The sequence below is a fragment of the Ptychodera flava genome, chromosome 1, assembly GCF_041260155.1.
Source record: "Ptychodera flava strain L36383 chromosome 1, AS_Pfla_20210202, whole genome shotgun sequence".
Lineage (NCBI taxonomy): Eukaryota > Metazoa > Hemichordata > Enteropneusta > Ptychoderidae > Ptychodera > Ptychodera flava.
The window spans coordinates 37680916-37698286 of NC_091928.1; the positions used below are offsets into that span (position 1 = coordinate 37680916).

General features: G+C 37.7%; 1 protein-coding gene across 1 annotated transcript; it reads left to right on the forward strand.

The window, feature by feature from the left end:
* Positions 1-1285: 1285 nt before the first annotated feature.
* Positions 1286-16328, forward strand: LOC139136561 (arylsulfatase B-like). Its single transcript, XM_070704303.1, has 11 exons — positions 1286-1423; positions 1926-2062; positions 2997-3156; positions 4078-4190; positions 4725-4835; positions 5171-5299; positions 5867-5993; positions 6659-7016; positions 12706-12857; positions 13523-13693; positions 15886-16328. Exons 2-11 carry the CDS (start codon positions 1931-1933, stop codon positions 16056-16058), a joined length of 1626 nt encoding a protein of 541 aa, XP_070560404.1. The 5' UTR covers positions 1286-1423; positions 1926-1930; the 3' UTR covers positions 16059-16328.
* Positions 16329-17371: the final 1043 nt, after the last annotated feature.

The window sequence follows — 17371 nt, forward strand, 5'->3', positions numbered from 1 at the left end:
CGTTATTGCTGAGTGTTACCGAGTACAAATGACTCTACCTATGAATATATTCACATGTCAAATACTTGCACCTGGGGCTCATTTTGAAGCTCATTGAGTAAATAAACTTTTCACTGGCTGATATTTGTGAAATGAAAATACTAGCCATTCTGAATTTCAATTATCTGTAAATGTTGGGTGATTTGTTTCTTCAGTACCACACGTCATGTTGACCCGCAATTTTTATTATGATTTCAAAAGGGAATGGTTTGTTAAGTTTTGTTGAGGAAAATTTGAATAAAAGTTTTGAGTCTCTCCATTCCAATTCATAAACTACCTTAAAGCTCCATAAGCTGAAACGTGTGGCTATTTTTTCAGAACTTTGGTTTTGTGATTTCCCTACACTTTCTGCATTGAATCCCTAAACTGTAATTTAATGCCAAGTATTTAGCATATCAACACAACCTATATGAGTATAATCTCCATTGTTATTGTTGAAAATTGTATTCAAGTCCGGACTAGAATTCATTTGTAAACAATAAACAATGATCACTACACACATACAAGCTGTGTTGACAAAAAGAATACTCAAAATTTCAGCATGACAAACGGATTACGGTAGGGTCAGACACGGTAGTTGATATACAGAAGTGCTGCAGAATACTGAAAAACTTGCCATAAGTTACAGCTTCTGTCGCTTTAAAAAGGAAATCAGGCCAGTATTACCTTTGCTTAGGGTAAGTTTTTGGTGTTGACATAAAGATCTGCTTCTGTTTAGAAAACTAGCTAAGTGTGCGGCATTAAGGGCAAAACTTATTAGGGGAAGACTGCATTAACTTGCATGGTACCTGAAACCCGAGTCCTTGCCTGACCCTGACCAACTCGGGTGACAAACAGAAGACTTTAATCCCTCAAGGTGTGAATGTTCCATTGTTATGTTTATCTAATCCAGCTGGTGCTATTGTAGTGCTATGTAGGAAAGGCAGGTCTGTGAAATTAGTCCTCATAGGGAAGTAGGGTATTCTTAACTTAATGGAGCCTTCCCGTAATGATCAATCAAAATGGCAAACAAATTATTAATATTGTGACCAAAAAATAACCAAATTATGCTGGTGTTTATATTGTGTAGTCATTCGCAAGGATACCAATTGAATGTATTTCAATAAAATACTTGTTATTCTATAGTTTACACCTGTAAACGACTAGTACAACACAACTTGCACTCACTTTGGAAGAGCTTTCTGAACAAAAGAGAATATATTATGGACGCGTGGTGGCTCCCTTCAACTCAGCTGTTCCCGTAGGTCAAAGGTTATGTTGTGGAGCGTCATATGAAAGTCTCATGTCATGACATGGCCAAAGTCCGGAAGTTGGACCTGAAAAATGTTGAATTAATCGCAACCATACACGGTTTCACATTGCAGTAGAACACGATAGGTACCAAGTGAGTATGTTTTGTGGTAACAACCACGGTAAAGAGTTCAAAGACAAACATGGTTGATAGGAATGGGTCCGACATGTCCGAGTGGATCATGTGGATTCCCGTGTGGATTGGTGCTGCTGCAAAGTTGACACGGTGTCTTACGAACATGTCTGAGGTCAGGCTAGCCCTGCGAACGATGCTGTGTGTTCCCGGCGCTATACGGCCTCCCACCACAGCTACTAGCAGTCCCTCCTGCTTTCATGTCCTAAGTCTATGATAACAGTTTATGTTGGATGGCGACGGTTTTCTGTCATTGCCATACGAAAGGAAGTTTGTGAGCATACCAGTTCACAACATAGCTTCCATGTTTATAAAGACCAGTTCAAAGCCACGCCCCCATCTCTAAAATGCTAAATGCTTCGTTTTTTGAGACGGACAATATAACAACGGAACAGTTTTAAAAGTAAAATAACATGAATAAACTCACTTTTGCATTTTTCCCCGTTTTCCACTCCACTTACAGACACCATGAGTGTAGACTGGGGATTCAAAGTCAAAACCGTTGTTCTTTGGATGACAGCAATTTATTTCCAAAGTGCCATTTCTAGACAACAGGAAAAGCAGCCACCTCATATCATCTTGATCGTGGTTGATGATTGGGTAAGTTAAATCATGTGAGAGACAGTCATACTGGGGAAGGCTTAAGTTCCAGTCTTCAAGAAAAAAACTCAAATTTGAATGAAGTTGGAAGCTGCAAGGAATGGATCATGTGTGGTATAATTTTGCCTAGACTATATCATTGTGTTCAAATACCAAAGTCTATCTATGTATGATGCCTCTTGTTTTGTGTTTTCAGAGGCCGCTCTTAAGATTAACAGATAAATTACCTAGCTAAATGGGAAATTCATTTAGTTGATAACAGTTTTAATGAAGAACAAAAGATGATGACAAAGTGATAACAAATACTTCACACATCCACTAATGCAAGAACCAGGGATGAGAAAGGCATCTGTTTAAAGGCCTGTGTTGTCATCAGATTGTCTTGCAAGGAAATCTACTTACAAGATTAGAATAGAATGGAGAACAAAAGGCTATGACACTACTTCATAATCCTCTTACAGACTATATAGAACAAACTTTATCTCGGGGATTAAGTCCCAGGCCTTTAAAATTATACACCAGTAAACATCTGTAACACAGTCCCTCCACACAAATGTTTGGAGGGACTGTGTCTGTACCGGTAATTTACTTTACAAGCTCTTGTCAACTCTACACTTGGTTTTTTATCAGAACTCAATCTCCTATCAATTTGTGGAGTTGCCTGATTAAAGGTGATTAGTTGACTATTATCTGTGTAACATTGTCAACGTAACTTGATAAAGTCAACTATTAAGCAGCCTCTTAAAATCTTGATTCTCAATTGTAAACTATCATGTAATCTGCATGCTGGTGATATCCACAGATTGGTCAATTAACAGGGCTTTTAATATTAGAAAACTCTGGAAAGGATATTCGGAATATATTCTTTGAAAAGTAGCTGTGATGTGTACACATGAAAATGTAATAATCTCGAACGATGTTCTTTGACTTCAAGGGTTGGGATGATGTGAGTTTGCATGGTTCTGACCAGATTCCCACACCAAACATTGATGCACTGGCTCACCAAGGAGTCATACTACACAATTACTATGTGCAACCCATCTGTACACCAACAAGAGGTGCATTGATGACAGGCAGACATCCTATACATCTTGGTAAGTAAGATTAGTCCTATAGAATTCTACACAATTACCATGTACATCCAATCTGTACACCAACCAGGGCTGTTTTAATGACAAGCAGACATCCTGTACATATTGGCAAGTAAGATTAGTCCTATACGGTAGAATTCTACACAATTACTATGTACAGCCAATTTGCGCACAAATCAGAGGTGCTTTGATGACAGGCAAACATCCCATACGTCTTGGTGAATAAGATAGAATTGAACACTATCATATTGTACAGCCAATCTGTGCACCAACCATGATGCCAGGCAGAGTCATCCTATACATTTTGGTAAGTAAGATTAGTTCCAAAGAATTATACACAATCACTGCATTCAGCCAATCTGTACACCAACCAGGGCTGTTTTAATGACAAGCAGACATCCTATTATTTACATAAGTTAGGCCAATATGAGACATCATCAAGGCCTATTTGTAGCAGATTACTCAAAGCTGATCATAATGAATTATTCCTCATTAATCCGTATTTGTTTAACTGGTCCACTTATTGGGGCTCATTTTGAGTCTCATGGAACAAATACAGTAATTTCACCAGCTTGTTTTTGTGAAAATCAAGTATTAAATTTTTCCCTCAGGGAATGCAGCCATGGGCCATTTAAAATTTCAAATATCAGTAAATGTTAAGTAATTTATTTCTTCAATACCGATATTTGCTCAGTACCCCCAAATTTTATTCTTTTTTTTTTTGAAAGAGAATAGTTAAAAGTTTCCTTGAGGAAAATTTGAGAAAGTTTCAAATCTGAGGTGCATACTACCGGTACCTTGAACATAATGACAAAAAAATTCTTGGCCTTTAATATTTGAATTAAGCTTGACAAGCCAGATCTTTCAACCCATTATGAAACACTTCTGCAGTTTGTCTATCCCATCTTTTATTCTGTCAACCAGGTCTGCAACATGATGTGATCTACGGAGCCCAGCCATATGGATTGAGATTGAATGAAACCATTATGCCACAGTACTTCCATAACTTAGGATACACAACACACATGATTGGAAAGGTAATCAACTTTCTCCAATTTTTGTCAAATGTTTTCACAAACAAAGTAAAGGTTGTGATGTTGTTACATTGCTTCCGAAATCTGCCACATTTCTTGCTATTTGATTGGTTAAAGCCAGGGTTTATCGGTATGTAAGCCCATCAAGGAGACTATGTTTCTGAATATTGAATTTAAGAACCTGTACTCAATAAGAATAAAAAACATTTTTCCTTTGCTCAGTGATTACTTCCCTAAAAATAAACAAGTTTTGTGAAAGTGGTCTCATATCTGCTACCAAATACTGTCACTTTCTACTTTTCTCCTCAAGATCTATTGTCACATTTCAGTATTTAATGCAGCATTGAACTAGAGTCCCTTGCCACACACTTGAACCTCACAAACATTGTGTTGTGTCAGCTAAATGCTTTCACCACCATGGTTCCATTGCCTTGGCCCAAACCCACTGTCATCAATGTAGATTTGTTTACAGGGACTTAGTGGATGAACGGTGTAAATGTATCAATTGTTTTTCTTCGCCTTTCTTTACCGGTACAGTGGCATTTAGGATTCTTTACAGAGGATCACACACCGACACATCGTGGTTTTGAAACTCACTTTGGTTACTACTGTGGCCATGAGGACTACTACGACAGACTTGCTGGTGAAGTTAGTCATTCTTTTACTGGTCTTTTCTACAAGTGTAATTTGGTTAAACCTCTCAAAGCTAGCTAAAAACTCTCTCAAATCAGGGTTTGTTGTGTACTGGTACTCCATTGAGAGATATGCAAATTAAATAAAATCGTTGCGAGACAAACATCCAAGTGTATCAATTTGTAGATATTCATGCAGATATAAATATTGTTGTAAGTTCTTGAAGCACACTGATACGGTATGTCTAAATGTTAACATCATCTCCCGGAATTGATTTTCAAAATTATATTTGATTGAACATGTCAGGTGTTGAGCTCAATTAGTCTACTAATTTTATTGCTACTTTCCAGGGCAAGTACTGGGGCTATGATATGAGACGAAACGGTGTGTTAGACTACAGTACATACAACCAATATGCAACTGATCTCTTCACAATGGAGGCTTTGAAAACCATTGGAACCTATGCAAATTCTACCAAGGTGTGTATGTCAATGTTGTCTTTCTTTTACTTATTGTAGTCAACGAATTGTAGAGCAACTTTCCAATATTTCCCATTAGCCTTTCAGGATGTAAATTTTGAGATTTTGGGAACGATGTGAATATCCTGCCATTAGCAATATTTGTGTGGTAAAGGTAGTGGATTTAATACTTTCAGAAAAGCCTGTGATTTTGTGGAAATAATACACATGTTTCATCAATCTTTCAAATACACAGAAACAACTTTGATTCTCTCTTCTTTGCATTGTTGCCAAAACTCAGAAGAGGTGATTTATCAAAAAAGAACTACCAAGGGAATGAAAACGTGATAAAATCACAAGTCTAGGCATCAGCGTTGAGAAGGGATTTGGTGGCAAGTGTACACTCTGTGCTGTAGGAATCCTAGTATTCCATCAACACTTGGAAATTAACAATTCAGATCAAAATACTGTCATTACAAGTACTGTACCTGCAAGAGGACAAGATCACTCACTTTTTGAGCTGACCTGAAATTCTCTGATCACCTAACTTTTGACCTCACCAATTATTTCTAAACCTGTTTCTTGCAGCCATTGTTTTTATATTTAGCTCATCTAGGAGTGCATGCTGGGAATGACATCTATCCACTGCAAGCGCCGGATAGCTACACCAGTAGATTTCCCAATATCAAAAGTGAAAAAAGGAAACTGCTTGCTGGTAAGATTTAAGTTTCGATGTAGCTTACTAAAGGTTACTACAGACCATATACCTGTACTAGATAAATGCTCAGAAAAACTATAATTATAGCACTTCTAGATTATACTCGTCACAAATGAAACAAGTTTACCAACCAAAATGAATATCGATAATTCTAGGGGATGCACCTACTTCACAAAGCAATGGGAAGGCCCCTTCAGAAAACCTCATTGTTTTTATAATGAACAATGGGAGAAGTTTTCTTTTCAGGTGAACCTCTCAGTATTGTCTGTTACATGTACTGGTAATTGGTGAATGTTTTACTGAAGGGAAGTTATAGCTACATGATTTTGAAACACATAATCCAAATAGCATGACAGTCATCATATTTATGAAAAAAAAAAAGTTCCATTATAGCTAATATTTTGAATGAGTATGTCATGTTATGTTTATTTGTGTTTATTTATGTTTATTTTTATTGACTCATCTTTACTTTTGTTTATCCAATTCAAAGTTGCCAAGGGAACTATAATAACAAGATCATTTAAACCTGGTCTTCACTGTCTTGCCATGGTGTTCAGTTTGGCAGGGAGAACAAAGGGACTGTGTTAATTTTCAATTGTAAAAATCTTTCATGACAATATTTTAGAGGATGATATTGTCTTCACACATATCTACTAATCTAGGTATGGTTGCTGCAGTGGATGACTCTATCGGATACGTTGTTCAGGCGTTGCAGGCAAATGGAATGTACAACAACTCCATCGTCGTCGTAACCACTGACAACGGCGGACCAACGAATGGTTACGATGGCAACGACGCTTCTAATTGGCCGCTACGAGGCTGCAAACACACACTGTGGGAAGGTGGTGTACGTGGCACTGGCTTTGTTCACAGTCCGTTGTTGAGTGCGCCGGGGCGTGTAACGACCGAGATGATGCATGTCTGCGATTGGTTGCCTACTCTGTACCACGCTGCTGGCGGAGATATCAAAGACCTTCCTGGAAACTTGGATGGGTTTAATCTGTGGGATACTCTGTCCAGGTAAGAAACTGAGAATGTGTGATAGGCATACATGTACTTGTAATTACTTTGTCTGTGTGTACCGGTACATACCTGTACAGTGGAAGAACCGTTTGAACTGATACACACTGTGTCAATCTCGTGTAACAGGGATGTTAAAAATTTCAGTTACAGGTGGTAAAAATAAAAGTACAGGCAGTTACAAATAGTGTTAGTACATTAAGTGTGTGCAAAATGTCCAGATTTTTTACTAAGTAAATTTTCACAGCTGGCACATTTTAGCTGACAGCCGGTTGTTTTTGCCGGCTGCCAGCTATTTTTTACATCCCTGTGTACGGTAAGTGTAATTAAGGTAGAATACAGCACCACAGGGACAGATGTTTGTACTTTCAAATTTATACAATAATTTTGTTGGTCCTCTGCTTGTGTGGATTCATTTTATACCTGATTTTTGTTGAGCAAAACAAAAATTCAATTTTTTCATGTACAGTTATTGTATATAGCAGCCATTTTGAATTTCACCTTGGTATAAATATGAAGTACTTTGTTTCTCTGATCTCCACATTTGCATCGATTTCCATTGATTTGTATTCTTGATAATACCGGTAAAAGAAAATGGTTGAAATTTCTTCTAAGAATAGTTTGAGCAAAAGTTCAAAACTTTCAGTTTTTAGGTACGTAAAACCCTACTCTGACTCTGTAGTGTATCATCAGTGTATGATTATAATCCTACAATGAAAATATCTAAAACAGAGATGCAAAGACATACAAATAAAATAGAGTTTCGTTTTTATTTCATTCAGCATAATATCTGCCTTTCTAATGAGCATAAATAATTTAATCCGAGGAATCCCTGAACATGCAAATTACACTTGTTATCCATAGAAGTACAATATACCCTGAATAATACTGCAGTTGAAATAATCTTAGCTGACTGATTGCACAGCAAGAAAAACAAATTATCTTTCTTGACTTTTTGACCACTGAGATGGAATAAAGGGGCACAAACATTATGCCTGCATCTGATTGTAATGGAACCTGAGATAGAGTTGCAACTATTAAACTGACTTGAGTGTCAGCAAGCTGTCAGACACCGGTCAAAGGTCAAAATTACTCCATAATAAATACTTCATTGTGAGAGCAAAAGGTCTGTTGTTTTAAAGCAGAAACCTTCAGAGAATGCTGTATACATGTAAATGTTTCAATGATAAATTGATACTTGTACTGACCCACACCCAAGCTGGTTACCCCTTTTCTCACAATTGTTTTACCCTCAACCTGTTGTTTTCGATGATGTAGCTGGAGCTATTCACGGGGCAGTAGGGTAGGCTAGGGTCAGGCTCAAAGGGGTGTGCTAACAGTCTTTCATTACATGAACGCATGAACACTCTTTTGTATCTGTGGCAAAGAGGTTATGAAAGTTCAATTGACCTAATGTGACTTGGATCTAATGAAGATGGCAACAGCTCATGTGTTCGTCTACTGTAATACCACAATAAAATGAAAAATTACACATTTTTTCATGATGTACCTAGATTAGCACTTCTTTCCATAGTCAAATTGCTCCAAAGCGATGACAGTGTTATCACTACTTTGGTTTTTAATCATCTTTCGATGAAAGTCAAGCTATAATAAAATAGTTAGCTACTGTACAGTTAAATACTAATTTTGTGCCCATCTGTTTCTGGTAAAAAACAAGACAGAGAGTTTATCCATAGCAATATTTATACCCTACATGTATGTGTAAATGAGGAAATACACAGTGCGATAGTCAACTTGTTGCACTATTGAACATTTTCATATTGCGATCTCTTTTGTAGAGAATGTACAATAGGTTGAGCGTTGTATCATAAGATCAATCATATGAGTGACCATTTAGTAGTAAAATTGTCAAGCGTCTATCATCACAGCGACGAGACTGCTTCTGGACAAAAACTTTGATGCAGTTGTTACAACTGTCAGCCACAATCACCTTACATGGGATGTCATCGGTCACAGCTACACCGGTCGGAAAATTCAGGCCATCCTCGTCCATGTCGATACGGCAGACAAAGTGACCAGTGCTGTCGTACTTCAGAATGCTGTCATTCACAGTAACGTAGACGTGCTCATCGCTGTCAATGGCTATACCCCTGGGACGTCCAGGGCTACCATCCTCCTTCTGACAATCAAAAGAATACAAAAATTCATCTGTTGCACTGAATACTTGGATACGCCTGTTTGAGTTGTCAGCTACGAAGACCTTTCCAGTACTGGTCACCGCAATGCACCATGGAAAGTTAAACTTTCCCTGATCTTTACCCTTTGACCCAAATGACCTTAGGTACTTGCCACTCCGGGTGTAAATGTGGAGGCAATGGCCGTCCCGGTCTGACACATAAATATTGCCGTTGACGGGACTGATAGCCAAGCCATATGGATTCTTCAACTGATTTTGTCCAAAGCATCTGAGTAGATGACCGTCGCCATCAGTCATAACCACTTGCCTATTGCTGCTATCTAGGCTGTAGTGTTTACCGTCTTTTGAAATCGCAATGTCACGCGGGGTGAAATCTTTCTCGAACATGGGAAATTCAAATATTTCCATTGCCTGTCCGTCCATGGTCGTTACTTGCAATCTGTTATTTCCCTTGTCAGCCGCGATGATTTTGCCATCTTTGTTGACGGCCACGCTGCGAGGTGAAATGTACTGTCCCTCATCACGTCCTTTCTTTCCGATGACCTTCAGTAACCCTTTTGTAACAGCAGCCATAGATTCTGTTTCTGAGTGGCCTGGTATGGCCATGGTACAGGTAGATTCACAAGGCGTCTGTATCAATGCAACGTGAGTTGCGTTTTGATCGGTTTCAGCCACATTCTGATGCATCATGGGTTGTTGGTTTGTTCGTTGTTTCTCTCCCAGTGGTAGCGTTTTTTCCTTTGAGTTTCTGGTTCCCGAGGATTGATCTGTTGCACAGCTAATCCCAATCAGTATTGGCAAGTCAGTTTGTCCTGGAATGTCCGTTGTGCCTGGATCATTTTCATCAACGCGTTCAGAGGTACCAATATCCAATGCAGTCACCTCTAACTGTCCCAGGATGCCATGCACGTTGAAGTCTGCATTTGGCGCAAACACGTCTTTCTTGCAATGTGTCTTTGGTCCAGTTTCCATGGCAATGAGTTCCTTCCCTCTGAGGTTAACGTCACCTTTGGCAAAAAGGAGTTGCGTAGTGCTCCCATGATGCATCAGCGTTTCTATGTAATGACATGCACTCTTAATGTTACCGTATTTCAAGTCAATCTCCGCTTTTTCAACAGCTAACTTTTTGAGTTGCATTTTGCTCTGCTTCCTAAGCTCGGCCACCAATCTTTCCTCTTCTTTCTTGATGCCATCGATAATTTTCTTTGCTTTTTGTCTCACCTTCCCTTCTTCTGCTTTGCAGTGGGCTTTCAGATCATTTTGTGCGTGCTTGACTTGATCTCTGCTAGTCTTTGCTTCGTCTGCTTTGGTTCTGAGATCATCAATCAAGACCCTCAGTTCCTGGGCACACTGCCGTGCAGCATGACTGATGTCCGTTGTGTCATGATCGGGTGTGTTGTGTTTTTCAACTGCACATTGTGCACAGACTGGTACCTGGCAGGTGGCACAGTACTCCCTCACTTCACTTTGGCCGCAGTCTGTACATAACCCCTTGGCTTGTGGACTTTCCGACTTCCTCGTTTCACGTTCTATCATCAGCAGCCTGTGTGACTGTGTCAGTGACTGACTTCTGTGTGCTTCAGCGCAGTTCCCACAGAGAATAAACTTGCATTCCACACACATTTGAACGACTCTACCTTCCTTGCAGCCATTGCACTTGATCTTGGCTCCCTCTACGGTGCTGATCCGTTGTTGAAATACCTCAATCAGATTGTTGATGAAGAAGTTGGTTTTGATAGCCGCCACTCCTCCAGGAGGAAGTTCATATCGACTGCAACACATTGGACATGTCAGCACTTCACCCGTGGCTGCAGCCAGCGAGACCAGACACTGTTCACAGAACGTGTGCAGACATTGCAGTGTCTTTGGAGACACAAACTGCTCAAGACAAATACTGCAACACAGAAGGTCCTCACCAATCTCATTCAGGATTTGCGTATCAGCAGCAGCCCATGCACCTCCAGCAGTAGCCATTTTAACGGAACTCACAACTCAAAACAACCAGTGCACCCCCTAGAATTCTGCATAATTTATGAATTACAATTTTACTGACCAATGTCAATAGCACACACCTTGCTAGTGACCTCTGGCACTTGAAAATTCTACTCTTACCTAGGGAGTTCTATTCCATTCAAAGTACTTAGTGAGGGAAGTATTTTTGGTTGAACCGCAGTCCCTCCACTTGAACCCATGTCAGATCATCAAGGCTTATCTTGACAGAATTGTGTACATGGATTATATGTCAAGTTGTCAAGACAACAAGGACACTGTTTTATCGGTTGAAATGTGATATTCAAGCCTCTCTTAGGTCAATGCACAGGTATTGCTCATTTGCATAAATTATACAGTACCAATAAACTAGAAAACTTGTGTGATTCTCAACAGCGACTCCCACAAGGAAGTGTAGAAGCCGTAAATACAGGTCCCTCATCAACAGGAGATCAAATTTGTTTACAAAAGAATTCTTATGTGCATGACACAAAAGTATATTGCATCCACAGAGAAATTCCCCATGACTTGACGTTATTAGTTTCAGTCTGTCAGACAACAACAAGCCATTTATGTTTGATAATGTGGGTGTACCGTATACTTCTTTGACGTATTACAAAGGTTGAACGTTGAGGAACTTTGAATACCATTTATCATATATGTATCATTTTGCTACAATCCCTAGGAGTATGACATTTTTAAGTTCGGCTACACTTTCTTCTTCATATAGCCAATGAACCTGCAGATACTATTGTGGAACATTTTGTGTTTAACAAAAACAAAGCGCTATTGTTCTACTCCAAAGTTCATATCAGAACAGCTCATTGTTCAACTTGTTGACGGTCTATTTGAGCAAGGTACAATGTTATGTAGTTGATAAATGAACTTTGGTCTTAACTAGACTGAGAACATCACAGATTGTGCTTAATGCATTGTACCAGAAAGGCTGATACATTGTATTTCACCTCATTTAGGGGAAAACAAGGAGAATGTATTCTTTTGTTTCAAGAATGAAAAATGGTGAAAATTTTTTGAAAAGTTACAAATATTTTCCCTTTAAGGTAGTATGCGCCTCGAAAGTGTAAGACTTAAACTTTTGCTCAAACTTTCCTCAGGGAACACTTCAACCTTTCTCTTTAAAAATCAAGAATAAAAATTGGAGGTCACCATCCAAATTATACCCAAGAGTTACCAATAGTTGAAATTAAAATGGCTGCCATCCCTGTGTTAACTCTATGAAGAAAAATATATAATTTTCGATTCTCGAAAAACTAAGACGGTGAAATGTTTTCTTACAATAAGAGCTTTAAAATGACCCCCCCCCCCCCAATTGGTAATCAGAAAAGAATTGTAAAAGTTTGAGAGCCCGAATATCTGTCCCTGAGGTGCGTACTACCATAAACAATGACTTCTGAGTATTCAGAGTGCTCCACTCTGCACAGGTCAACCAAGATGCCAGGATTAGACTCTGTCCATGATACATGATTTGAATTGTGTCAAATATCACTCTCACTTTTAATGTCTTTCTATTTCAATCATCAGTGGTGTACCGTCTCCAAGGACTGAAATTCTTCACAACATAGACCCAGTGTCCAAGACAGCAGCGTTGAGAGTTGGCAGCTATAAGATAGTGATTGGAGAGGATGCAGGTGGTCACTATGATGGATGGTATAAACCAGATGAAATCACAGATGGTATGGCATTTTAATATTCATTAGTTTTTCTCTCAGTGTTGTACTGTGGAGTTACATAAATTACAAGTTTGATCAGAGCTGTGGTGAGAAAAATTATTTCTTAATTGTCCATTGTCTTATTTTCATGGAATTCTGCATTGTTTTCTTGCTGTGCAGATTTTTTCAGGGTTCCATTTCAGAAACATGAGTGCAAGTAACTGTTGAGCTACCTTGCTTTCCATCAGTCAAAGCTTTCCATGTACCATTATCTCAAAACCATTGCAGGTGAAAAACGAAAGTATCTCAGGACATCACCAGTGAGGGGGTATGATTGGGTTGTAAGATCAGGCAGTCCTATATAAAAAGTGTGATACTGTAGTATTCCTGAAATATTTACTGCACTCGTACAAAGCAAAGAGTAATAGTTGAATTCAGACTGATATTCTGATGGACTGGAGCATCAATTGAGATAAAAGTTTGCCTACAACTACTAGTGTTTCATGAGCAATTTTCCAGATGTACCAATACAAATTCCATAACTTTGTTCATGCATGCATACACAACAATCCCACTAAAAATCATTTGAAATGACCTTTGCAGTATATTTAGAAGTGCTTGAAGTTATATTTTTTTAAATATTTTCATAGACCTGGATTGCTAATATTAAAATAAGGTTTTCTCAACAGAAAATCAGTCCTTCAAAAGAGGCAATTCCAGCCTGAAATCACCCCTGAAGATAGACTGTGGACCAAAACCAGAGAATGCATCAACAAATTGTAAACCTGCAGAGAAACCATGTCTCTATGATATCTCCAAGGATCCATGTGAATTTACTAACTTGGCTGATAAGCTGCCTGGTGAGTATAGTGCCCTTTCACAGATGATTACTCATGATTGGATCAATCATCATTGAAGATCGGATGAAAGATCCATCGCTTGACGGTGCTCTCTACGACAGATCTTTTAGTCTACCTTGAAGACTGTGTAAATGCAACTGTCCTATAACAGACATTGATACATCTATATCTGCATTGCTTCAGGGCTAAATTACACACACTGATGTGTATGAATGATGCAAAGAAATTTCCAGAAATTCTTCATTCAACTCAAAGAGATTATGAGCTGGATACCACATGTCGCACTGACCAGTACTCTGGAAAATGGAGTGAAAGAGCTCAGAGTTGAATTGTTTGTGAAAAGAAAGATTTTTTGGCAAATTTTGTCATTTGCCATTAATCATGTGAATCATATATGTCTTTGTAGCAATGTCAACTGACGCACTAAGGAATTCCTATAAAACAACTTTACTACAAAATAATGTTTTTGAATTATGCTCACATCCGTGTGAGATAAGGATTCTCAGTGCACACATGTTGCCTTCTGCAGTTGATAGTATGCTGTAAAACTAACCCTACAATCCAAAAGATTGATAATTAATGAGATAATTAGTACTCTTGATGAAGTTAATAATGACGGTATCAGGTTTAAAACCTTCAAAGGTAACAATTTTCAATCAATGAAATCTTAATGCAGCATGCAGGTCTTACCAGCAGATCAATGTCCCCAAGTGACCTTAGCATGGCTTAACCCTAACTGCACAATAAGTTACTTGCCTGAAAAAATCATTCTATCAAACACCTCTATCAAAGCAAGCCTTAATTTCGACAAAGCAGATTACTGTACAAAGCTGGCAATGACAAAAGACGATAGAAGAATAATGAAAACAATTAAAAAACAGCTGACTACCAGCAAGTTTTGAAAGTTAAACATTGCTTATCCTTGTGTAGCCACAGTCCAGTTGTCAAAAGTCAAGCATTCATCATGTTGGACAGAAATGCAGGCAGAACTTTTTACAAATTGGTCATCACAGGGTTATCATATCCTATTATAGATAACATAAACTTTGATGAAAATTTTTCGAAAAAAACGCCGTCCAAATTTAATTCAGCTTTGCTCAGACAAAAAAATCGTTTCATCACAGACCAAACAAAATGAATAAATTATTCATGGAATTGCTTTTTTCTACTTTTCCAAGTTTGGAAATATTTTGGTATCCTGTTAAATAGCCACAAATACTTCTGAATTTATTTAATTGTTTATGGCCCCGGATGTGATACTTCCGTGATGGTATACAATCCGCTGTGACATAGATGACTGTGACGGAGATGACGTACAACACTGCAACAAGCATATCATTTGAATCACGTCGTTAGAGTGCAAGACAGTGTCGTCCATGATCACAATATAAAATGACTGAGGTCATAGTTAAGGGTAAAATTAGACACCCACACTTTTAGGAATTGTTTAATGTACAACAGCGGGTATGCTAACTATTTTCAGTACTTGTGTTTTATCTTGTTCCACTTGGAAAAGCATAGCTAACTGTTCAACATTTACTTTATAAACACTACCTGTATATGTAATATGCGTTATTTTTGTTGTCAATTTAATTCAAGTCATCAATATCAATGCAGCAATTTGTACAGAGAGTGTTAAAAGATATACTGTCACCTGTTCCAATTTTGCCACAGTTACCATGGAAAGAAAAAATCTAACCAATCACAGATTTTAAGCGGGTGGCCACTTTTTAAAAACAGCGCCCTCACATGGGCATTTTGAATACCAAGGAATGCCCCTTTGACTATATACGGACATATTTAGATTACAGGTTACTGTATACCTTTAACAAGCAAAATGCTGCTCTTTCCAAAATGCTCAAACATTTAAATTCAATTTTCCTCTGTACACGTCAAATGCTTCCATTGAAAATGATAGATTTTGTATTCACTCTATACTGGTAAATTTGTTATCGAATATACCATGAAATCACTTTACAGAACAAAAGTATTAAGAAAACTATATATATATTCCTTTGAATTCAACACTTCATCATCAACTGTGTTCCTGTTTCTTTGCAGTGATATATATTAACTCATTGTCACAAATGATTTGTAAAAGAAATTTGTTCAATGCCTGTGTTGCTTTGCCAGAAAAATTCAAGTTTTTTTGTCAGGCCTCAATAACATGTTATTGACACTCCAATTTTCAGATGTCCTGGAGAAGCTATTGTCCATACTGGACGCATACAACGCCACGTCTGTTGAGCCAATGAATCCAGCATTAGATCCGGCGGCTGACCCGGCCAAGCACAATGGAGCATGGGTTCCATGGGTCAATCCAGCATCGGCAGAAGATGTCAAAAAATATGGCAGATACCTTTGATATGGAAATCTTCAAAGCATTTGATATTTGGTCAGCACAGAAAAATGTAAATTTCTCAATGGCTCAAAGATTTCTCAAAGGCTTATTTTTTCAAATAAAATCATTTTATACAGTGTCAAAATACAGTTGTAAAAGAAAATTTTGAGGATTTTTGAAAGATTTGTTTTTACTTATTTTCAGCTCTTCTTTTTGTAATTTTATTCAAAATCTTCAGTAAACTGCAGGTTAAACAAAGTCAAATAAATTGAGCAGTGAAACAAAAAGTCTAAATTGAAATTTTTATGAAATGTTTTTCATGTAGCAATAGCATCTCAAAATCAAGTACTGTACTGTGACAGAAACAAAACTTTGCTGATCCATATTGATTTCCATCTTTTGATTTTAGCTTTTTGCAAAGTTATCTGAAGATGACCAGTGATCAGTTAACACAAATCTCTTGTATGACAAAGAATGAATGCAATTCTAGTTGACAATACTGCAGGACTAGCAAGCTAGACTTCTGGATATTGGTTTTGGGATGACCAAATAATGAAATTGATGGTTCATACTTGTATATGGTACATAGGTATGGCTCCTGCATACATGCATGTACCGGTATATATACCAGACATAAATGACACTTAAACATGTATATACATAAGGAAATATAAAAAATAAATGTAAGGAAGACACCCTTCAATCTTTCAAAGTGAACACATGTTTTAACCCTTTGAGTGCTGTAATTTTTCCCACTAAAATTTCAGTACAACATTTCACCATTTTTTATGAATTTTTCTGGTTTTTTTTTTTTTTTGATAATTTTGGATAAAATGGACATCACATTTCATTTGCTACAATTTTTCACCAAAACTTTTGCAAAATTCTGAAAAAAAAATTGAATTTGGCACATTTTATAAAGGTGACAAAAATTGACTTGGCACCCAAAGGGTTAATTAACTTGTAATGAGAATTTTTTGTGACAGAACAAAGTTATGTAAATTATTTTGTAATGTTTGCTTTGGCTTCTGTCTGAAAACTTACATGATTAAAATTGTAATTCTTTCATTAAGAGATGATTATGCTGTCATGTTGCTCTATAGACATACTGTACAGATTTCCATAGACTAGACATAAACAAAACACAGTTTGAAAGACAGTTTACAAACATAAGGAAGATTTGACTCGATAATTTTTAATGTGTAAATTTTGAACCTATGTATTGGCAACCTGATGAAAGACGTCTGGTACTCCTCATACAACACATATTTATACTGTAAACCCATGCTGCTGCTTTTCTGAGTCCGATCAGACCTGTTAACCTGCATGGAGAAATG

Excerpts from the sequence above, each read along its gene's own strand:
- LOC139136561 (XM_070704303.1), top strand. The coding sequence starts at position 1,931 with ATGAGTGTAGACTGGGGATTCAAAGTCAAAACCGTTGTTCTTTGGATG. Across the intron at positions 4,191-4,724 it reads CAACACACATGATTGGAAAG|TGGCATTTAGGATTCTTTAC; the intron begins GTAATCAACTTT and ends TTACCGGTACAG. Across the intron at positions 7,017-12,705 it reads CTGTGGGATACTCTGTCCAG|TGGTGTACCGTCTCCAAGGA; the intron begins GTAAGAAACTGA and ends TTCAATCATCAG.